General features: G+C 45.7%; 1 protein-coding gene across 3 annotated transcripts in view; it reads right to left on the bottom strand.

Moving 5' to 3' along the window:
* Positions 1–21,680, bottom strand: part of LOC147608094 (5-formyltetrahydrofolate cyclo-ligase, mitochondrial-like) — a 39,053-nt gene extending 17,373 nt beyond the window's left edge. The window contains exons 1-6 of one of the 3 annotated variants that reach the window (XM_086789693.1): positions 21,411–21,680; positions 21,134–21,274; positions 7,173–7,325; positions 7,001–7,042; positions 6,829–6,874; positions 6,642–6,712 (exon numbers count right to left, since the gene is read on the bottom strand). In XM_086789693.1, coding sequence (XP_086645819.1) covers positions 6,642–6,712; positions 6,829–6,874; positions 7,001–7,042; positions 7,173–7,325; positions 21,134–21,274; positions 21,411–21,588 — 631 coding nt within the window. In that variant the 5' untranslated portion in view covers positions 21,589–21,680. The remainder of the gene's footprint in view (positions 1–6,641; positions 6,713–6,828; positions 6,875–7,000; positions 7,043–7,172; positions 7,326–21,133; positions 21,275–21,410) is intronic. The other 2 variants (XM_086789692.1, XM_086789694.1) reach the window with 2 other exon arrangements.
* Positions 21,681–23,161: the final 1,481 nt, after the last annotated feature.

Consider the following 23,161-nt stretch of genomic DNA (forward strand, 5'->3'; position numbering starts at 1 on the left):
ACTTTTGAGTGAGAGTTTGCTCTGCATTGGGTGGCAAGAACTGAGCATAAAACCTATCTTTGAATTCCTTCCAAGTAGAGATGGGATCCTTGGTGATTTTTTCGGTGATCCACCAATGGGCAGCAGTGCCTTTAAGAAACATGCTAGCATGGCGCACCTTCGACTTTTCTGTAAAGTCCTCATCGCTAAAAGCAATGTCGAACTGTGCCACAAATGCTAACACCTTAGAGGCATCATGTTCACCATGAAAGACATCAAATTTGACAGATTTATCACCTGCTTTGAACTCCTTGAGCTTCCTGGCATGAGGCTCATGGTCCTCTCTTTTTCTTTTCCCCTTATCCAACGGGGTAGCCCTGTCTGCATGGGCTCCATGGGCCGTCATAGAAGCTTCATGGGGCACGGTGGCATGTGCTCCACGAACTCGAAGCTCAGATGCATGTGACTTACCTGCATATGGCATGGTCTCTCCATGAGACAACTCAGAAGGCAAAATTTTCCTGGAAGCAGACCTGTCACCATGAGATACATATCTTGCATGCATGTGACTTTCGTGCCCTCCATGAGCACTGGCATACATAAATCTGTCAGGCTTAGTGCCTTGGGGAGAGGATGCATGTCGAGAGGTGACAGTCACCTCTTCCTTTTGCATATAAGATTTCAACCTCTGGGATGCAGGATCTCCATGCTTTAAACGAGGTGGATTTCTGAATTTTAGCTCTCCGTCATCCCCCTCTTTGATATCACCTTTGCGAAGGAGATAGGCAAGTGCCAACTCCCTTGGTTTCTTGCCCACTTCACGAGCCATAGATTCAAAGGTTACATCAACCATAGCATCAGCCTTCCTGGCTTCAATAGCACTTTGCAGATGAGGATCTTCATGCAAAAACTTCAATTCTTGCTCTTGAGCCTGCAAAAGTTTTCTCATATGTTCCATTTCAGCCCTCATAGCATCAGGGTCTTGTTCAAGCATAACTGTCTTTCCTGGAGACAGTTGACCTTTGGATTCACTATCCAGAACCCTTTCAAGAGGCTTGTGTCTACCTCGCAGGGCATCAGACCCACGAGAAGCACTAGATGGACCCCTCGAATTTGGTACTTCCAAAGGGTTGCCTTGGCTGTCCATTGTGTTCAAAGTTTGCTAGAAGCGGGATGTCCAGTACACAGGTTCGTTTCCCCACTAGGAAGAGGGAAACAACCGTGCTCTGATACCAATGAAACCGATCCCGTCAAGTGGGAAAGACTCAGTTGGACACCTACACGTTTAATAGCACAACTTTAAAACCACAAATATGAAATGGACAACTTAAAACAACTTGAAAATTAAATGAACAGAAATGGAAAGATGGACACCAGCACTGGGGCTGGAACGGGCCGACCCCCCCCTCAATATATGATATATTTATTGGGAGTATTTAAAGAATACAATGCTCCATGGGTTCTGAGAACCAGATCATGTCCATATACATATGAAAACAGTACTAAACAAATAACTCGAATTTCGATGTAGAAGCTCGAAGCAGATTGACCACTAGTGTGGTCCAATCGCTACGGTCCTGTGCTTTCACTGGACTCCGCGGAGAGCGCCACACTGGTGTTCCGAGACCACGCACAGACAGGCGCTCTCGTACTAACGCCTGGCTCTCCCGATCTCAGGCAATACGGAAACTTGCTCGGGGGTTCCGAGCCTGGGAGGAGGTCAATCTTGTGATCCTCCGGTCTGGACGGGGGGAGCTGGGGAGGGAGACTGTCCCGAAGAAAAATCTTCTGGAACTTTTCATGGAGAACCGAGTACTTCTCGGAAGCACTGGCCACCGTTTGGGCTGTCTGGATGTAAATCATCGCACACTGTGCGCCTTTCCTGACTGCTCGCTTAGCCTGCAAGTGGCTTATGAGCGGAAAGTTTGGAATACCTGGCTCACACTTAATGGTCACGGGGGTGTTTGACACATTCCGATCGATCTGGAACGTGTGCTTGTCCCACTTGACATCAGGAAGAAACTTGTGAAACCACTGGATACCCAAAATTATGTCTACTCCTACAAGAGGGGCAACCATAAAGTCACGCACAAACTCTATGCCCTGAATCACTAACTTAGCACCTAGAGCTTCATACTTGACGCTCGTTGTCATACCTGTGCTAAAACCCTCAACTTGTTTGTCCACCGGAGTTAGCTCGAAACGGGCACGCCTAGCGGCCTCTTCCGTGATCACATCCTCCATGCTGCCGCTGTCAAACAAGACAACGACTCTCTGGCCACCTATATAGCCAAAGGACTTGAGCAATTCGTTGCGCTCATACTCCTAGTCATGGGCGCCCCTCTGCTTATCTTCGAGCTCCCGGCTAATAATTGCTCCAACTGAAGCACCGGGGATTGAAGTACTAGGGGTAGCCGCTGGGGTCTGTGTGGGAGCTGTGCTCACCACGGAAGTTGTGGAGGCGGCGGCGGCCTTTGGAGGCTTCTTCGGACAATCCCGAGAAGTATGTCCTTTTGTGTGACAAAAGAAACATCTACCCTCCTTCCTGTACTGAGCAAGCTCCTCAGCACTCAACTTGCCACCTGTCTTGCCTGCCTCCGCTTTCTGGTCTGGAGTAAGCTTAGACGCATTGTTCGAGTTCTTGGAGCCAGAGGCTCCCGGGCTCTGTCCTGGGGAAGACCCCGTCTGGTTCTGGCTTTTGCCCCCCGAGGCGTTAGCCTTGGGAGAAGCCGGCTGGGAAGTCTTGGGCTTGCCACCATTGTGCTTCATTTCTGCACTCTGCGCAAGCGAGAGTGCGTCCTCAAAGGTGGCTGGCCTAAACATACGCACCTCCCATTGGATTTGCGTGTCCACGCCATACAAAAACTGCCCTTTCTTGTCCGTATCAGATAAGCCTAATTGCAGACACAAGGTCGAAATTTTATTGGCAAACTGAAGGACTGGTTGCGCGTTCTGACGCGCTCCCCTGAACTCGTCTTCGAGTCGCTCAAGATAGTGGGGCGGTAGAAACCGCTGCTTAAGGTCGCGGACAAACTCGTCCCACACATAAGCTGCCATACCTGCTCTGGTGTGGGCATGAGCCCACTGAGTCCACCAAGGAATGGCCTCACCTTCCAAGTACCAACTAGCTAAGATCACTTTGTCAATATCTGTTTTCCTAACTGCGACAAAGTAAGCTTCAAACTGGTGTAACCATGAATAAAGAGTAGTGGGATCGAGTTTACCATTATACTTACTGAAATTCATTTTCTCGGGAAAATGATTCGAGGGCGCCGCCGGTGTCAATCTGGCGTCCAAAGCTCTGAGGTAACGCTCGTGTTCCACTCGTCGCATGGCGTCGTCTTCTCGTTGTCGAATCTCCAATGCACGCATCTGCATCTCAAGCAAGGAGCTTGGCTGCGGCTGTGACCCCGTGAGAGGGTCCCTGTGACCAGGATCTGGTATCTGGGATACGGAAGGAGAGGGAGGAGGAGATGGAAAACGCGACGCTGGAGAGCGAGAACGCTCCTCCAGAGCCAAAATCCGCGCCTTCTGCTCATCCAACTTGGTTGTCTGGTCTGCGATTGCTTGCATCATCTGCTGGAACATGTCTGTGACACTCAAGCCGGGTGCCCTAGCTGGGCTGCCTGGTGCACTCTGGTCCCATGGTTCTGGTTCTCTCTCGTCGCTGAAACTCGCCATAGCGGGAAAAAGCAATTCCTTTCCGGAACGCAATCTGACCATCCACTATCTGTGTGGGAGACTTCCGGAGGCTTCCGGAGGCTAAAAACCAACCGTCCTTCGAGGGACAGGAGTCACTCCGAAAGGGGTAGTCCACCGGCGTCTAAAAACCAACCACACGAGCGAAAAAATTTTCTGGTTTTCTTTGCTGAATCTTTGTCCTTGAAGTAGGCTCTGATACCACTGTAATATGCGGAAGCTTCGGAGAAGGATCGGTACTTCAAAACTCAGAAATCAGCACTCTTTTCGCGACAGAATTAACGCACAAACTGAAAGACGATGTGCAGAAAATAGAGAGAGAAGGGAGAGATGGAGAGGACACAGTATTGGGTCCCAATTACCCTTTGTAGGGCCCCCACCACGGATGGTGTATTTGCTTTATTAGAATGATGTAAATCTGAAAACAAATACAAAGTACTTGACCTTTTCTTGGCTGGAAAACCTGCCCTTGACCTTCAGTCCTTCACCCCTTTGCTTTAGCAAGTTCTTGGCTGTCCTGGCCCTTGTTTGCTTGGAGCACTTGGTGAATTATGAGATGAATGATGGGATTATGGCCTCCACTATATATACTCCTCCTGAGGAGCAGTCGGCCAGCTGAAAAAACCAACTATGTCCCACGACTGGTGAAATTCAGCAATAAATGCTGAATTAAATCCCAAAAAATACTACCTTTTTTCCCTAACAGGCTGAAAGTGATGCGCCTGCTTCTGATTGGCTGGACACCACTTTTGTCCACAATCCCAAGGCTGGGCAGCCTGTATGGGCTGCCCCATACATGCCCTACAGCCATACAAAGGCTGTAATCTCCTGGAGATTGCCTTATCTGTGCCCTAGGGCTGTCCTACAGCCCCTCCATGGCTGGTGGGTTCAGCCTGGGCCTTCCTGGCCCTCATGGGGGTGGTTCTACACCATTCCCATGCCCACACTCAGATCCGGGGTAGCCCTATGGGCTGGCCCCTTGTCCTAAACATAATCTACTCAGTGATCTGGCATCCGGTACCATACCAAATACACAGAACCACTGACATCATTCTAGAGGGAGACTCACAGCGCGGACTGGCACTGTTTCATGTGCAGGACAGTGCACACCTGACCTCGGACATCTGAGATGGATCCCTGGCTGACTCGTCCCGGACTGGGCTCACATGGCACCAGTTCACCATCCCAGGTCCTGCACCTTCTGTACAGAAATGTCTACGTGGCATCCAAGTGCGGGATGCACGTGACAAATGGACACCGGAGTTTCATCTTCTTCGAGCAAGGAGGCAGTTGGACTCACTGCTAGGGGTACTCGGGAGTGGATTCTAGACAGTGGTGCTTCTAGGCACATGACTCCTCCGGTGACAAGTCCACTATCCCTATTCACAGTGAGGGCAGGTTGGAGATCATTCCCGATGGCAAAGGGGAGCATTCCTCCCAAGTTCTTTATGTCCCATCCCTTGGTTTTCATCTTTTGTCAGTGCATGAGGTTTGCAAGACCGGCATACAGGTGGAGTTTGATAAGCATTTTGTTGCTCTCTCAGACAAGGCAACGAGCCACATTGTTTGGAAAGGCGGAGTGGAGAATGGGATTTACAAACTCTCAACACTCTCTCTTACAGGCCCTCAGTTAGGTGATTTGTGGCAATTTCGTCATGGCCGCTTAAAAGCCTTATCATGCTTTTATAGGTGACAGCTCTCCATCTCGACAAAGATCTTAAGGTGGTTGCAGTAGGCGGCAGGCCTGACCTCGCTCTAATACCAATTGAAGGCATTCAATGCTACTATACACTAGAGACGTAGAAGCTACGGGGGATAAAGATGTAAATGGTGGTGAATGGACAAGGGAAAGAGAGAAAGTGAGAGCAATCTGACAAAGCTCAAATGAGAGAGCAAGAGAATGTAGGACTCAATGCTATTCTATTGATTGGTGTTAAAGCTTACACCAAGTACATGCTTTTATCAACTTAAAAGCCATATTTTTGACACATCACATTTACTGGGGCAATCACACGTGGCTAGGCCTAGCTGCCTATGACATCACTGCTTATCACTTTTACACATAAAATAGCTATAAGAGATTGTTCACGCACTTACTCACATAAGTGACTCTTCACACACACATAAAATAGCTATAAGAGATTGTTCACGCACTTACTCACATAAGTGACTCTTCACACACACATACAAGACTGTTCACACATAGACACAAGCGGGTACACACACATGACAACTCCAAAACCCAACACATGTACTGTGTCTACACTCTTGACAGAGATTGCCTCTCAAGACTCGCACTTGAGTCCTCCAAACAGCTTGCATACGAGGGACAGAGTAGCTCCTAGCGCTCAATCACTAGATGATTTGATTCACATGGCCTTCAGATGGACCATCTCCCCCCTTTTGAGTACAGCTTAGACACCCCTCTCTTGAATCTCACATCAAGAGGCCAACCATATCATTTCCCTTGACCTGGAGGCAACATGTTTTGGCCCTAAAGGTCATCACATGGCTGGCCATTATATTTGGCGTTAGGCTTATACCTGTGGGCCGCCGGGCCGCCCTTCACGGGGGTACTCAAGGTTATAAGTGACTCATGGGTCACTTCCCGCATGGGCTAGTGTAATAGGTGTGCTTTTATTTAAAAGAAAGCCTATATAATTTAGTTATTGCCGCATACGTGGTATGCCTCACAGGGAAGACTGCCTAAGGATCGCGACCCAAGCAAGGCCTGGGTCTTGATTTAGCCGTACACCGGGATAGTGGGTTTTGTTGGTATGGGATGCCAGAGAGTTTGGAATTTTGGAGGGGGGAGGCAAAGGACGGAACATTATAAGAAGGGGACAAAAGGCACCAATATTATCCATAATTATTATTCTTGCATCACCTCAGTAAGAGGCACAATAACAACATCATGAACTTAAATAAGGGTAGCAGCAATGAGAAAAGGGAGGGCTAATTACCCAATAATGGAGGCTTCCAGCCTTTCTCTTCAACATGGAGCAGGTACTTCTTTAGGAAAACGTCATAGTACCTATGAAGTCAAAAAAATCCATCAGATAAGGTGTCACGATAATAGAATTATAACATACACATAAATAAACCAGCTACAAGTCTGCCAAATAACACTAAAGAAAGACGGAAACGCACCCACCACCCCGACCAAGCCGCCGCCCAGCTCGATCAAACGCTAGCCCTACAGATGCGCACACATCAAAATGCAGAGAAGTGAACTGTTTCAAAAGTCCTTAGAGAAATGATCCCTCTCAAAATCATGAAGTGTAGGAAAGAGCAAGGACTAGGAAGAGCAAAATCTTCATACCAGGCAACAGAACTAGATCTACTGGCTCATTAACCTGTGTTACTGCAATCACATTGTGCAAAAAAATGATCACTGGACATGGCATTGCATCCATTTGATACTTCTATACTACACCAACCGAAGCTTCACGATAGGTCTAAAGTTCATAAATTGATAAAAATGCAAGTAATACCATCTTCTCGGGGAATCCCATGGCTATCAACTGGGATTGGCTCCAAGATCCCCATCGAGTTTGCAATCAAATCCTGATTGGAGGTGATGTGGAAAAACTTCATATGGCCTTGCTTATCTTCAATCCAGGGAACATACAGCACCTTTGAATGATCTAAAGCCCAAACATTGCAAAACTCAGCACATAAGGTGACAAACTATTGTCAATTACCAACAAATGATAGACAAAATTGTTGTGTGTTACAGTCAATCACCTATCACATGCATCATGGCATCCCCTTAGATGCATGCTGACATTAAGCTAGGGGTAGCCAAGTTGAGATTGCGATGCCCTAATGTGAGGCCTATAAAAAAAGCAAGCTGCTTACAAAGCAAACGTGTGACTGTGAATACCTGGACCCACGGGCACCAGCTAGGCTGACTGGACAGCACTGGAATGGGTCAAGGGTAGGTCAGCCATGCTGCGGGCAGCCCTCTGAAGCAGTCAGGCGGGCCAGATCAGAAGCGCCTATATGATGGGCATGTCGGGCAAAACTATGAACACCCACACATGTGATAAGAGGTATTTATGCTGGTCATGGGTCCTTTCTAGAGGCCGACAGCATGCCGACTAGGTCTTCTAGGCACTATATAAGCATGCATGGAATATTCAATTCCACGTCCCATATCTTCTCAGTGATTCCCAGGATCATTTTCTCTACACTAGGGTTGATCTAACGGTAATCTTCAGTAGTGTTTGGGCTGAGATAAGAGGCCTACATTTTCAGTATCATTTTATACTTGGAGAGTACTGTTCTCTCTCATTTTCTCTACACTAGGGTTGATCTAACGGTAATCTTCAGTAGTGTTTGGGCTGAGATAAGAGGCCTACATTTTCAGTATCATTTTATACTTGGAGAGTACTGTTCTCTCTCATTTTTTTGTACTTGAATACACAGTAGTTCAAGTAATTGTGTGTTGTACATGTGACTCTCTATTCCAAGGCACGAGAGCGGATCACAACTGATTTTATATGTCACCACATTCATCAGGCTATTGTGGAGGTGGGGGTACAGAATGTGGTGCAAGCAGTCACAGACAATGTCTCTAATTGCAAGAAATGGATGAGCTGATTGATGAGGAGTTCTCGACAGAAGTACATGGCATCACCGTAGTCTTGAAACCCCTCTTTATCCTCTTGCGTGTCACAAATATAGAGGGATCTACCATGGAAATACTATCATGTTTTCCAAAAGATAAAGAGAGAGCTTGCAGCATGCACAGTCGTCTCTAGTGCCAAGTGAATACTAAATTGTAATGTTTATTCAATATTATATAGAGCAGAGTTACACGCCTCTATCTCTCTCCCTCTCTTGTGCTGTTTTTCTGCATTGCGTTTGCTCTTGTGTTCCCAGATTTGGTCATCATCTCCGTTGCGCATTCTGACATGGTGTCAGAGCCCTAGGCTCTAAATAGTTTTTGGGATTTGTGTGAGCAAGAGGGGGACTGTTGTGTTGCTGATTGGTGGACTGTAGGGGACTGTTTGGGAAGAGGAGAAGCAACAGGACGGCAGGCTGATTTGCTGGACAGCCACTTGAAGGTGTAAGTTCTTCTTTGTTCCTACCCACCCACCCTTTTTCAGAGTATATCCCCGCAATGGCAGATCTGTTAGAGATGGCCGAGAGGCATGTGAAGATCCCTACACTCCCCACATTCCCGGTGGACCGTCAGTTGGACGAGAACAACTATGGCATATGGAAGGTTATGATGGAATCTATTCTGGAGTCTAACGACCTTGCTGATTTCATCGTTGTTGGGGTTCCACGACCGGAAGTAGAGGAAGGGGAGTTACCGTCGATCCAAAAGGACCGGGAGGCACAGGCACAGATGTGGGATCGTGTCAACGCCAAGGTCCGTTCGTTTATCTTCCTCAACTGCACACCACAAGTAATCAATCATGTAAAGCATATGACGCTGGCCAGAGGTATATGACAGCATTTGGCTTCTCTTTACAACAGAGTGTCGCCCATGAAGAGGATTTCCTTGGAAGTAGAGATGCGGGTTATGAGCCCTGCAAAGTCGTTGACGATGCGGGAGCATATCAACAAGCTACAGGCTCTTCAGCAGGAAGTTCTTCAGGTTGGGAAGGAGATATCGTCTGAGGACATGGCCATAACGTTGCTGTCACACCTGCCCTCTCAGTAATCAGCATTTTACTCGTCTTTGATTACTAGTGGCACGCTCAACACCATCACATGGGAGGAGCTTGTGCCCATGGTCTTGGACCAGGAGGAACGATTCACGAACCCTCCTTAGGGTGGAGGTTCAGAGGCCTTAACTGGCCAACGGTCGAAAGGCCGTAACACGGGCAAAGGAAAGGCTTCATCGGAGAAGTCTTCTGAGAAGAAGTCCGTCGCTGACCGCGAGAAACTAAAGGCAGAGAGGACCAGTAATGATTGTGGCAAGAAAGGCCACTATTGGAGGCAGTGTCCCAAGCGGAAGACCGAGAAGGGTGAAGATTCCTCAGCAGCAATCATGAAGACTCCGGCTCTTGTGCACCTGGAGGTGATGGACACCGATGTTTCATTTTCTTCACGCAGGGAGGAGGTTGGACGATTCTCCGCAACGGATACTCGGGAGTGGATTCTAGACAGTGGTGCTTCCAAGCACATGACTCCTTCCCGTTCAGATTTACAGGATCTCGGCAAGTATTCTGATCACATTCTTACTGGGGATACATCCACTATCCCAATTCACAGTGAGAGCAAGTTGGAGATAGTTCCCGATGGTGGCAGAGGAGGGAAGCATTCCTCCCAGGTGTTGTATGTTCCGTCACTTGGTTTTCATATGTTGTTAGTGCATCAAGTTTGCAAGACTGGCGTACGAGTGGAGTTTGATGAGCATTTTGTTGCTCTTCGAGACAAAGCAGCAGGCCATGTAGTTTGGGAAGGCGGAGTGGAGAATGGAGTTTACAAGCTTTCAGCACTCTCTCTCTCCCAGGTCCTCAAGTTTGTGATGAGTGGCAGTCTGGTAATGGCCACTTAAGTGTGGATACGTTGCAGGTGCAGGCTCTCCGCAACCAGATGGAGGATAGCTTGCCAGTTGATGGCAGCAGTTGGCAGGACCTTTCCAGTACTAATGTTGGTGGTTCTTGTGTTCGTCAGTCAAAGGGAACTGAACAGGTAACTTATGCTCTGATGTCTCGTAGTATTCGGGACAAAGAAACTCCTGTAGATGAGGATGTTCTTTCCATGGGGACCTCTCGAAAAGCCAGGCAGGTGGCAGTTGATTACTTGCAAGAGGAGGTACATACTCCAGGCTTTGTGGTTCCGGATTCAGAGGGGGTGGTCAACAGGTTCCAAAAGGCCTTGCGTGGTTTTCAGCAGGTTTCCAGGACTTGGCTTTGCACCGTAACAGGTGTTGATCCTTGTGAGCAGTGTGATGCCTCTTTGACTCGGAAGCAGAATGTTTCATTGATTTGGTTGATGGACACCAGATTGGACGTGAGCTTCCTCATGAGGAAGTTGAGCTCATGGTTGCAGATGACTCTTTGGGAGACAGGATTGCGTATCTTGTGGTTTCTGCAACATGCGAAGGATCATGAACTCTTTTACACAAGAGGGGGATTGATTGATGGAGTCCGACTCCACGGTTGGAGTGACTCAGTTTGGGGAGGAGATCCGGACACGAGAAGATCTATTTCAGGCCCAGGAGCAGTTTTATGGAGCAGTACGGGGCAGTCATCTTTTGCCTTGTCGTCGACAGAGGCAGAGTACCGGGCTGCTTATGATGGTGCTTGTGAGGTGGTGAGGTTGCAAAGGTTGCATTGCAGGATTGGGCTTCCACTGGAGGAACCCATGGTCATCCAGAGGCACTTTGTTCGTGAACATATCGTTGCTGATGACATTTTGCTAGAGTTCTGTTCGACGGAGGACAGTACGGTGGACCTCTTCACGAAGTCGCTATCTCAGGATTTGCTCAGGCAGCACCCCAGCTCCCTGTGGTTGGTTTCACAGCCAGGAGCTGAGAGGGGGTGTTAGAAGTCATCTCCTATCTTTATGTGGACACCACGGCCTCTGTTGTGGGTGTTCCCGCCCATTGTAGGTGTTTTCTCATTTTTCCTCACTCCCCGTAATTTTTCCCCGCATTTTTTCCATTTTTCTGTGGCTTGGATGGCAGTCTTGAGCTGGCAGGAGGCTCTATCTTCTGGCCGACTGGACCTGCAAGTACCCGACTTCAGTTGTGGTGCTGGCCGACTCAGGACAGCTGGCCGACTGGTGTATGTGGCTGGTCGTGGAGATTCAAAGCCTGTCGACTACCTTTGCAGCAGGCCAACTACTGTATGGGGCCATATAAAATGGCCCCACAACCCTTGCCACATTTTGTATCATATTCGGGATCTTCTTTGTGTATATAGAGCAGAGTTACATGCCTCTATCTCTCTCCCTCTCTTGTGCTGTTTTTCTGCGTTGTGTTTGCTCTCGTGTTCCCAGATTTGGTCATCATCTCCGCTGCGTATTCTAACAACAGGCTATTCACAAACATCAAAGGTGTTAGTTGACAAGTCTTCAACACCATTGGTGGTTTCTTCAATCATTGTGCAAAGGATATGTCAATTGGATATGTCTGCATTAAAGGATACGACATCGGACAGTTGATAAGTCTTTGCACAAGGAGGAAGCTATTTCCTTGGACTTGGAAGATGATGGCTGCAACATTTGTCCGGAGGAGGGTGTCCATAGGAAGGACAGGACTCAACATCCGTAGGTCAAGTACAATGGGTTGAGCACGTTTTGGCCCACGAGTGGCCGTGAGGTGGACAACGCGGCAATATTATAAGGTCCATTATTGAGTTTTGTTAATCAGCAGTCGACCGACCAAGAGCAACCAAGAGAAGGGTGTAGCATGCAACAAAGGTATGATTGAACGGGAGGAAGCAACCAGCAATTGAGCAAAGCAAGGTTTCTTTGTCAACTTGGGTTACAAAAATCACCTTTTGGGAAAATAGTATTCATTTTGCAAACAACCTTTGTAAATATTACTTCCATTATTATGGATTAGATGTTGCATGCATGGAAGCCTTGCTCTACTGATCCACAACCCTAAGCTGTATTAAGAACAAGATGCTAATTAAACATGATTAAGACACAGGAGAGAGATAGTTGGTATCAGGGTTTTATTTGTATTATAGTACAAAACGGTGACTGAAAGACTGTACATCTATTGGTCCATCCCAAAGGGATGACATCTCGCATTCTACATGCTAATGCTGACTTCTAACTTCTTCAAATGATGTGAATGAACGATGTATCAATGCAAATGATGGCTTTATGCTTATATACATGTTGAAGAAGGTGTTGGCCGGCCAGTTCCTGCTGTTGTCGACCAGTTCTTGGACAAATAGTATTCATATAATATCCTTTAAATGATGCGCTTTCCTTCAATGCTCTGCCCACACTGCTAGCTAACTTACAAGCACTTGGCCGCTTGTTGCCTAGATGCCCTACTAGGTGCCGACTGATGTAGGACAGCCTGTGAGGACAAAAGGACGAAAGGACCAGATGTACGAGAAATCAGAGCAAAACAACACAACATGAAATATGTGAGTGAGTCTATATATAATGGTGAGTGCAAATATGTACAAGAGCCCTATGATATGAGGTGACTCTGAGAAGAAAGACCAATGCGAAAGCAGAGATGATGTCGGAGCTGACGCACGGTCGGTGACAAAGGCTAGCGTCGATGTGAGGCAAAGCACTCCGAGAGGTGGTCGGTGTCGAAGGCTCGCATCGGTGGATGCAGAGGCACTCTGAGGTGGTAGTGGCGGCGGAAGATGAGGTGATTCAAATATGTACAAGAGCCCTCTGATATGAGGTGACTGAGAGAAGAAAGACCAATGCGGAAGCAGAGCTGAAGCACGGTTGGTGACGAAGGCTAGCGTCGATGTGAGGCAAAGCACTCCGAGAGGTGGTCGGTATCAAAGGCTTGCATCGGTGGATGCAGAGGCACTCCGAGGTGGTAGTGACAGTGGAAGATGAGGTGATGCAAGCTCTGATGACAAGGGTGCTGCTGTACCTAAGGTGGTAGATGAAGAGCAGAGAGGGCTGCTGTCCCGAGTGATGGTGGTGGTGCAAGCTCTAGTGACAAGGGTGCTGCATACCTGAAGGGTGCAGGCTCTGATGACAAGGGTGCTGCGTACCTAAAGGGTGGCGAGGAGCAGACAGCACTGCCGTCCCGAGTGATGCAAGCTCTGGTGACACGGGTGCTGCGTACCTAGGGTGGTGAGGAGCAGAGAGGGCTGCCGTCCCGAGTGGTGCAAGCTCTGGTGACACGGGTGCTACGTACCTAGGGTGGTGAGGAGCAGAGACGGCTGCCATCCCGAGTGGTGCAAGCTCTGGTGACACGGGTGTTGCGTACTTGACGTGATGTCGATGGTGAAGCTAAGCAGAGAGTGGGCTGTCATCCCGATGGTATGATGAAGCAAAGAGTGGGCTGCTGTCCCGATGGTGAGAGCTGAGGCAAAAACGCTGATATGCTCTATGTATAGCGAAGGGGGCTGCTGTCCCATGAAAACACAGATGATATGTTGATTGACGTAAGCACTGATGTGAGCCCTGATGTAAGGCTGATGTAAGGCTGAAGATAAACGCTGATGTCAGCCCAGATGTAAGCACTGATGAAGGCTGATGTAAACCTGATGTGAAACGCTGATGTAAAAGGATGTTCATTTTGTTAATGCTGAAGTCAACCCTAATGTAGGCGAACTGTACCAACAGATGTAAACGCTGATGTCAACCCTGATGTAGGCGGCCTGTACCAGCAGATGTAAAACGCAGATGATAGCAGAGAGGGCTGCCGTCCCACGGTGGCCTGTAGCAGAGGGGGCTGCTGTCCCGGGTAGTGGCCATATGGTACCGGATATGACAATGAAGTGGTACACCAATGATGAATGATAGGCAAGGATATATATACTAAGGGGGGGTTGCTAGTCGGTCAACCTAAAAGGTGTAGGCCAGCAGCCAAGACAAAAAAAAAAAACCCAAATAAAACATAAAATACCCAGAAAAATCCCTTTTTAGGGCTGGAAAAATACTGTTTTTTCACATAGCCTTGTTGGCTATCGACTCGTCATCCATGCCCTTCATACTGCTTATCATGCGGATGGTGATGATGATGATGAGGATGATGATGCTGATGATGTCCTAAATGCTGCAGGGTAGTTCCAAACATACCAGAAGGTGCAAGTTTAGTACGTGGTACAGAATGTTGACGACGATAAAGTACGTTAAAAAAACGTTGTTAAGTAATTTTCAATGTTAAAATCATATATATATATATATATATATATATATATATATACGAAGGCAAGGTAAGGAAGGTAAGCCCTATTCCTATTGCTATTGATACATGATGTGTCTATTTGCATCATTAGGGTGTGCGAATCCATATACATACATACATACATACATACATACATATATATATATATATATATATATTACATACATACATACATACATACATACATACATACATATATATATATGTATGTATGTATACATACATACATACATACATACATACATACATATATATATATATATATATATATAGATTCGCACACCCTAATGATGCAAATAGACACATCATGTATCAATAGCATGATAAGGATACATGATGTGTCTTTGCATCATTAGGGTGTGCGAATCCATATATATATATATATATATATATATAATGTATAATATCTTTTGATAGACAGTAAGAAGTGAAGTTTGCACACATTGAACATGCTAGCAATTGAGTCGTACATATACAAACTACTAGAGTCTGGACTCAGACTCCATAATCAAGACACTCACAACACAGTGCACCCAAACATTAATTCTCAAGTCTATAATCTATGGAGTTTTAAAGTCCCTAGTCTACACATACCCAAATAAAGTTCACACGATGATTGGAACAGTGAAAATCCAACTTCTAAGTAGATACAAATAATGAATCATAAATCCCAATCAAGGGATAATGTCACATGTGTCTGTCATTTGGATTCTAATATCATGAGCACAAAAAGTGCTATACAAAGCAAATAGAATAAATAGAAAAAAATACATGGGGGAAAAAACCTCTCCTAGAAAGAGTAAAAAGTACCCTAGTCAACCTATGGTGCAAAAGCATGCTGATCACTCCTCAGCATCCAAACCCAAGGATGAAGATGAATCCGACGGTATATCTCCATCGGTAAGAACATTCCCATCCGAATCATACTCGGGCTCGGCGATAGATGGGACACCTGGACAAAAATCATTATGAAGTGTAGATTTCCCAATATCCTGTGGAGGAGATTCCTCAACCACCACTACAGATACCTCTGCATAACCGGCTATCCATCTTCGACCTCCTCGCCCCACGTGGAGTCCCTCATCCAAGGCCTCACCTGCCACATGCACAGGGTTGCACATGGTCGTCTCCTGTAGTAACCCCAACAAGCTCAATACCATAGACCTTGGATCGAGCTCGTGTAACCCTTCAATCAATGCTCTCAAGCTCTCTATGAAGCATCCGCGAAATATCTGCTCGCCTATGGATACAACACGCCCCAACTGCAACAAGTAGCCATTCGCGTCCTCTCTCAGGTAAATGTTGTTTGCTATGTTTCTTCCTCCAAAATATAGACATGACTTCTCATAAGTGGCTAAGTCACGATTCATGTTTAATATTAAATATCATAATCCTTGCAGGATTGCTCCGCTGGTGCATGTGAACGCAATTGGAATGCATACTCCTTGATTCACACCAAGTTACGCATTAGGTTAAGTACACACCAGATGGAGCACTTGGTCTATTGTCGAGCAAACCTTCGCCTAGAGTGAAATCTCAAAAACTCGATCATCCTATGCAAGTAGTTATTCGCTATAGCTATGAATCTTGTGATTCATGACATGTCACATGTGTTGTCTTTTGACTCTTTGTTTCGTCTCTTGTTGCTAGGTCGATCCACTATCATTAGAGCACATACAGACAATAGTCAAAGATGAGCAGGAAGCACCAATCAATTGAAGCCTTAGTCTCCTCTTCCTTCATAGAGGATGTTCTACTAAACAATGCACCCAAATAATGAATGTAAGTAACAATTTGCTTGTTGATAGCCACATGATTCTCATCATAGTAGGACATCTCTAAGTAGAGGTCTCTTGTTGTCAAAATCTATACATTATTTGTGACATCCTCCGTGCAATACAATTGATGCAACAAAGCTACCATCCCATGAATAGGGCGTGCCATCCATGCACATCGTGTGTTGATTATGTGAGAGATCTCTTGAATTCTGAGGAGACCAAGACAAATATAAACTCAGTGACGATGTTATAACTTACAGAGTGGCATGTGCACAAATTACAAGATAAATGTCAAATGATAAATCCTAAGGTTGACTTTAAAGTTTGTGTGGCTACCTCTTAGTAGAAACAACTTTAGATTGCTCCATCTCCAGTCGCATCTTCCTAAACTTATGATAAAGAAGTCCCATGGTAGATCCCTGTCATACGTAGTACAAAAAAGAGTGGCTTCAATAGCTTAACTATCTTTGCCATCTCATCCCAAAAATTGTCATCCAATATCTTGCGCTAAATACACTTGATAGGCTCTAGAGTAACCCATGATCTTTCTGCTTTCCAGGCACTATCAACCACACATGATTGAAGAGGATCTTGCAGCCTCAGCAACCTATCCAAGACGATGTATGCATAAGCAAAACGAGCCTTGGAAGATCGCACCATGTCAAGCATAGGGCTCTTGCTTCGGAAGAGAGCGAGTGCTTTGTGTTTTTTTCGAAAGAAAGTAGTGATGCAATTTGCATCCGCCAAGATAGGCTGCACCCATGATAGCTTCCCCGCGTCTTCCATCAACAAAGCAAGGCAATGTGCAACACATGGGATCCACACTAAACTAGGGAACTTTGCCTCGACCAACTCTCCCATCCTCTCGCAATTGGAGGCATTATCTGTAACAACTTGCACAACATTTTCTTGCCCCACATCTATGATGGCGTGAAATATATGCTGAAAGATAAACTCACCTTTAATAGCCTCTCCCACCTTCCCTACATCCACGGCACGGAGAAAACATGTGCCAAAACAAGAAGACACCCATATGTTGATCATATGGCGTCTTCTTATGTCAGCCCAACTATCTGACAATATGGTGCACCCAAATTTTCTCCAACTATCTCGTATAGGCTGCAATGCAACATCAATCCCGGCCTTCTCCTCATCTAGCATCCTCGTTCGCAACTGCTTATAGTCGACCCCCAACCAATCCTCACAAGGACCTACCGCTGAAATTGCCCAAACCATCCTCTTCCTCTGGTCCGTCTTAAGAACATTGAAAGAGATGTTGCACTCAATAGGAGTGTGCACTATCTCTATCTCTACTCTCTACTACTCTTTGCCGCTCCTTCACCCAAGAATTTGAAGACACGAGATGGAAGTGTACTCTGAGTGCAAGGGAAATGTGAGAATGAATCTATAGCTCCATACACACAAGAATATGTGCCGACACAAGATTCACCTGTACCTACATGAGTTCTTTCAACTAGCCTAAGGCTCTCCCACTTGGACAGGTGCATTGGAAGATGCCAAGAGTTCCTCATCCATGGCAGCCATTGCTACTGCACTTGCCCTAGGTGTGCGCAAATTATTTTTTGCTATCACTTTCTTACACACTTCGCATTTGCATGCTCCAATCCCTCGGCCACCAAGCCCTGATACAAGAGCAATCAACTATGTACATGAGCCTGCATACTCGCTGCCACAATAGCAACAATGCCATTTATGACCCTTGACCTCGCCAAAGCTGTGAATCTTCCAATACGGATGGGGCTTTCTAACCATGATTCAAACTTTAATTTTCAGCTTGTTGTTGGAGAGCTCAGAATCTGCAAGAGAAACTTACAGTGTACACAAATTGCAAGAAAGAAGCATGTCTTGCACACTCACACAGAAGAAGGCTGAAAAAGGTTCCTGTGACCTGCACACTCACAAAGCAGATGGCTGGTCGCTAAAGCACAAACAATTGCATAGGCCGGCCAAAATTCTTGACAAGTGGCCTCTTGACACATGCACACACTAAGCACAGAGATTTTTCCAATTCAATCGGGCAGCGCACACACAGGCTACGCAGAGAGAAGAAAACTTTTTTTAATACCGTTATATAAACGTTTCATGTGGCAAGTGCAAAGGCTACGCACAAAGAAGAGAGAAAATTAAAAAACGTTTTATGCACACATTTTTTATCCATTCAAAACAATGCATTTCTTATAAAAACATGAGAGTTTAAAATGTTTTTTTAATATTTGAAATGTTTTGAACCATGCCAGTTGAAAAAAACAGCAAACTCAGAGTTTCCTATAATAAAAAACGTAATTAAACGTCTGATAGTTCAAAACGTCCTATATCATTTAGGAAACCTTTTTTATCCTACCTTAAAATGATGTCCTAATCTGTTGTCCTAATCAAGGATTATGCTATTCATGCTGAAGATTAGCCATGGCACGGACGTGCACGTGATGACGGGGTGGACCCTCTATCATCCTTCCTCCCGGGACTAATGACTTTGACTTTCTACTTTAACTTTGACTCTAACTTTGACACTTTGTCTAACCACCTTTCGCTTTTAATCTCCACTTCCAAGTTATGCTGAAGGACTGAGCATCTATTCCACTATTTTCCCCCTGCTTGCTATCCCTTTCCCTTAACACAGCAACGGGTCACCTACCAAAACTGATCATGCTTGTTGCTAGGCCTTTGGAACTGATCTGAGAGCTTAATGATGTATTGGTTCTGAGTACATACCCCCAGAAAATGCTTTCCTCTAGCTTCGCCTTATGTAGACCACTCCATATGCTACCCTGACTACATTCTTCTAATGGATCTTTGCACCTCCTTGGGACTTGCTTAGTGGTTGAGCAGCGAGCCTGAATGCTCTGATACCCATGTTGCATGCACAGAAGCCTTGCTATACCAATCTACAGTCCTAAGCCTGATTAAAAACAAGACGCTAAATAAACATGATTAAGAAAGAGGAGAGAGAAGAAGTGAGAGAGAGTTGGTGTCAAGATTTTATTTGTATTATAGTACAAAAAGGTAACAATGACAAAAAGAGAGAAGAAGATAGAGATAGTTGGTGTCAGGGTTTTATTTGTATTATAGTACAAAAAGGTGACTAAATGACTACATCTTCAAAGGCTGTTGGTCTACCCCAAAGGGGTGAACTCTCGCCTTCTACATGCTAGTGTTGACTTCTAACTTCTTCAAATGATATGAATGAATGATGAATCAATGCAAATGATAGCTTTATGCTTATATACATGTTGAAGGTGCTCGTCAGTCAGATGCTGCTGTTGTCAGCCAGTTCTTGGACAAATAATATTCATATAATATCCTTTAAATGCTGTGCTTTCCTTCAATGCTCTGTCCACACTGCTGGCTGACTTACAGGCATCTGGCCACCTGCTGCCTGGATGCCCTGCTGACTACCAACTGCTGCTGGACAGCCTTGCTGGCTGTCATCCATGCCCATCATACTGCTGATCATGCTGATGATGATAATTCTGATAATGCTGATGATGCTGAGGATGATGCTGATGATGTCCTAACTGCTGTCCTAATCAGGGATTAAAAAGTTCATGCTGAATATTAGCCATGGCACGGGCGTGCACGTGACATTAGAGCAATTGCTAGTGTGTGAGTTGTGTTGTACAAGTCCTCTGCTGTTATCTGTCTATGTAAACACATTCATTGCATTAGAAGTCTTATAGAACACTAAACATGGGTAGCTTTAAGGGTTGCACCCCTAGAACAAGAATGTTGCCATTCAAAGGCGTTATTTTGGCCATAGGAGCAGGAACTGGAGACAATATGGAGCAGAACCATTTGCAGACCAGAAGGAGCAAGTTGCCAAATTCAAGTCTCATCTATACCTCATATGCAGTGCATAGTTAAACTTCTCAAATACTTCAGACAAGACCCAAATGGTTACCCCATTGTAGCCCCAACCAGCTAACCCACTTCACATGCTCATTTGTTGAGAAAATGATAGGCATTTTGTAGCTGCTTGTGTTCATTCTCATGATTTTTCTCTAGCTAGCACTCCAGTTGCCCATCTTTTTCTGTCAAAAATAAACCCCAGCTTATCCTTGCAGCCTATCATTCACCTTACTTGCTCACAGGCTGCCTTCTGTACCCCACAGCTGCTGACAAATCTGTTCCTCCATAGCCTTTGCCAATTGCACTGCCAATCTCCATCCACAAGACCTTGCTTTTTCTAGCACTCTAAATCTGCCTTAATGCCCCTTGTCCAGAGTCCTCCTCTAGGTCTGGCCAATGTCCTTACTTGGATGTCTTTCTTGCATGTACATGGCTTCAACTGACACTCTACTGCTGCTGCGATGCCACATGTTCTGTACGTAGCAGGCACACCCATTAGGATATCCTGAGGTTCCTCAGGCATTCCGCTAGTGGTTTGAGTTCACCTCTCCTAAAGTGGAAGTCATAGGTTCAAATCTTGGGGACACCACTCCCCTTCCTAATCGGGGTTGCACATGCCCTGGTGTGTATCACATGCAAGTGGACACAATGGTCACCATACCCATCCATCAGACTCCCCCGGATGTTCGTCCTGCACTTCCCCACCTCATCCTTGATAGTAGCATCGCTACTCAAGTCAGCTCTTCAAGCTTCGACACTGAATCCTGAGGTTTGGCCGGGCATCTCCGTTTCACTCCAATGGCCAAGCATCATACTTGCGGGGCATGCAAATATTTAGAAGGTTGGAACCCCTTGTGGTACCTTTTTTGTATGTGTGTGCATGACGTTTTTTGGGGGAAAAAAGAACCTAAGCTGCATAGATAAGCCCAATGGGGTTATTATTGTATTGAGTGATGGGTGTAGATAAGTTGGATTAGTTGCTGGGTTGGGCACTCACCTGAATGGGCTGTTTGAAAGATGTCAGAGATGATCTGCGAGGTGCCAACTTCTCTAATAGGTGGGCAACTGATGTAAGCACAGATACGACGGCACCTTTTGTACCAGGGGGCCTCAAGGATGTGGTTCTGGATCAGAGGATCTGCCAAAAACGTTTACCTTAAAAGAAACCGCTAGAAGGCCTTTGGATCATGTGCAGGTGCACATGGACATAGTGTTTTGCACATGCGGCTTATGAAGTATACATGATAGAAAGATTGGCTAGGTAGAGAGCTTACCCTCTGTTTGGATGAGAGAAGGGTAGTGGAGGCGAAGCTCGCGCCTCATTCGGGACCGCAGGGCTCGCTTCTGCTCGAAAACCGAGGCCATGATGGTAGAGAAAGCTGGTGGGCTCTGTGAGGGATGTTGTGGTGGCCAAGAGGAAGGTGGGTTCGTGGGCAGACGCACCCCGGCCATTTGAAGGACCCGTTGGCGCGCCAGAGCCGACCGCCGCTACCGCGCCACAGTCTTTGACGTTTTATATTCCATAAAATACCACGAAAATAGGGCACCGAATTTCGAAACATTTTATTCGAGACGATGCATATAGCCAGTGCCAAGTGGACGATTTTGGGTGGTCAGCCCACTTTAGGAACAGGTTCTTAGCTGGCCACGTGGCAGATTCTCAATTAGGCACGTGTCAGCTCCCCCTCACAAGGATCAGCACGCTCAGCTCCAGTGTGCCTTCACGCTCACCCGTCTCTCGATCACGTGTGCGCCTTCACACTTGCCAGTCTCGATCACGCTCCAGCTAGGTGCACCTACATGCTTCGATCACGCTCCAGTCACGTCGATCTCAGCACACTCTCTCTCTCTCTCTCTCTCTCTCTCTCTCTCGATCATGCTCCATTTGTTGATTATTCAACATCAACACAATTCTTTCTGCTACTTATTTTTTGAAGTACAGACTCTACTTTGAATATTTTGTTAACTCCTCAAATTCAAGCGCATTGGTGACACTTTATTACTCGATCACGCTCCATTTGTTGATTATTCAACATCAACAAAATTCTTTATGCTACTTATTTTTTGACATATGAGCTCTACTTTGAATATTTTGCCAACTCCTCAAATTCGAGCGCATTGGCAACACTTTATTACTCAACCACACATCAGATGAGCTAAGTATTATTATTTCAGTAAATTTTCATTTCTACATTTAAAATTTGCAACTTTATCTTTTCACATCTCTCTTTCATCACCCATGAATCATCTACCCCCAACCATTCAAGAGCAAATTCAATCACTGGAAAATCATATTTTAGTTGAAAAGAAGTTGAGAATGAATCTAGAGGACAGATCATCCCGTAAGAAGAGGCATGGACATGCTAGTGATATCCGATGGTGACCAAATTCAGAGAACCGTGTAAGCTACTCTTAGAGCTCAAGAGTCTACTAAAGAAAAGAAGATTAGTCGTAAAGCTTTTACTTTTCAAAATTTTGATGGCAAAGAAAGATGCTCACACAATACTTGCTTGGCTCGGTCAACTTGATTATTATTTTTCGGGGGAGAAATTCTCTGAGAAAGACAAAATCAAGTGTGCTACCAATCATTTTGTGGACAATGTAGCTTTGTGGTGGAACGTGATTAGAACCAAAAGGCACAAACCAAAATCTTAGAAGGGATTTCAAAAACTCATCAAGAAAGATGTCTTACCTTCACAATACTAGGGTTAGACAATGATGGTCAGAAAGAGAATATATACGCTTATGTGGATACATTTTGGCAAACCTTGTTATTGCAGGTAATTGAGAAAAGTTCGAACCAAAGATCAAAGAAGAAAGTTAATAGCAGGTTTGAAACCCACACGATCAGCGGTGAACATGTTTCGATTGCATTCTCTTAGCTCCGCTATTTCCTAAGTCTTGAATTGTGGAAAGAAAAATGGCTTTCCCAAGGAAGCAATGACACCTCAAACCTCGACATCAACGTTTTTGAAGTCTAAAACCTTTCTATTGGAAGCTCACGTTTGGCCCTCTATTAAAAATC

The sequence above is a fragment of the Cibotium barometz genome, chromosome 54 (genome assembly GCF_041138505.1).
Source record: "Cibotium barometz isolate CiBa-2024 chromosome 54, ASM4113850v1, whole genome shotgun sequence".
NCBI lineage: Eukaryota > Viridiplantae > Streptophyta > Polypodiopsida > Cyatheales > Cibotiaceae > Cibotium > Cibotium barometz.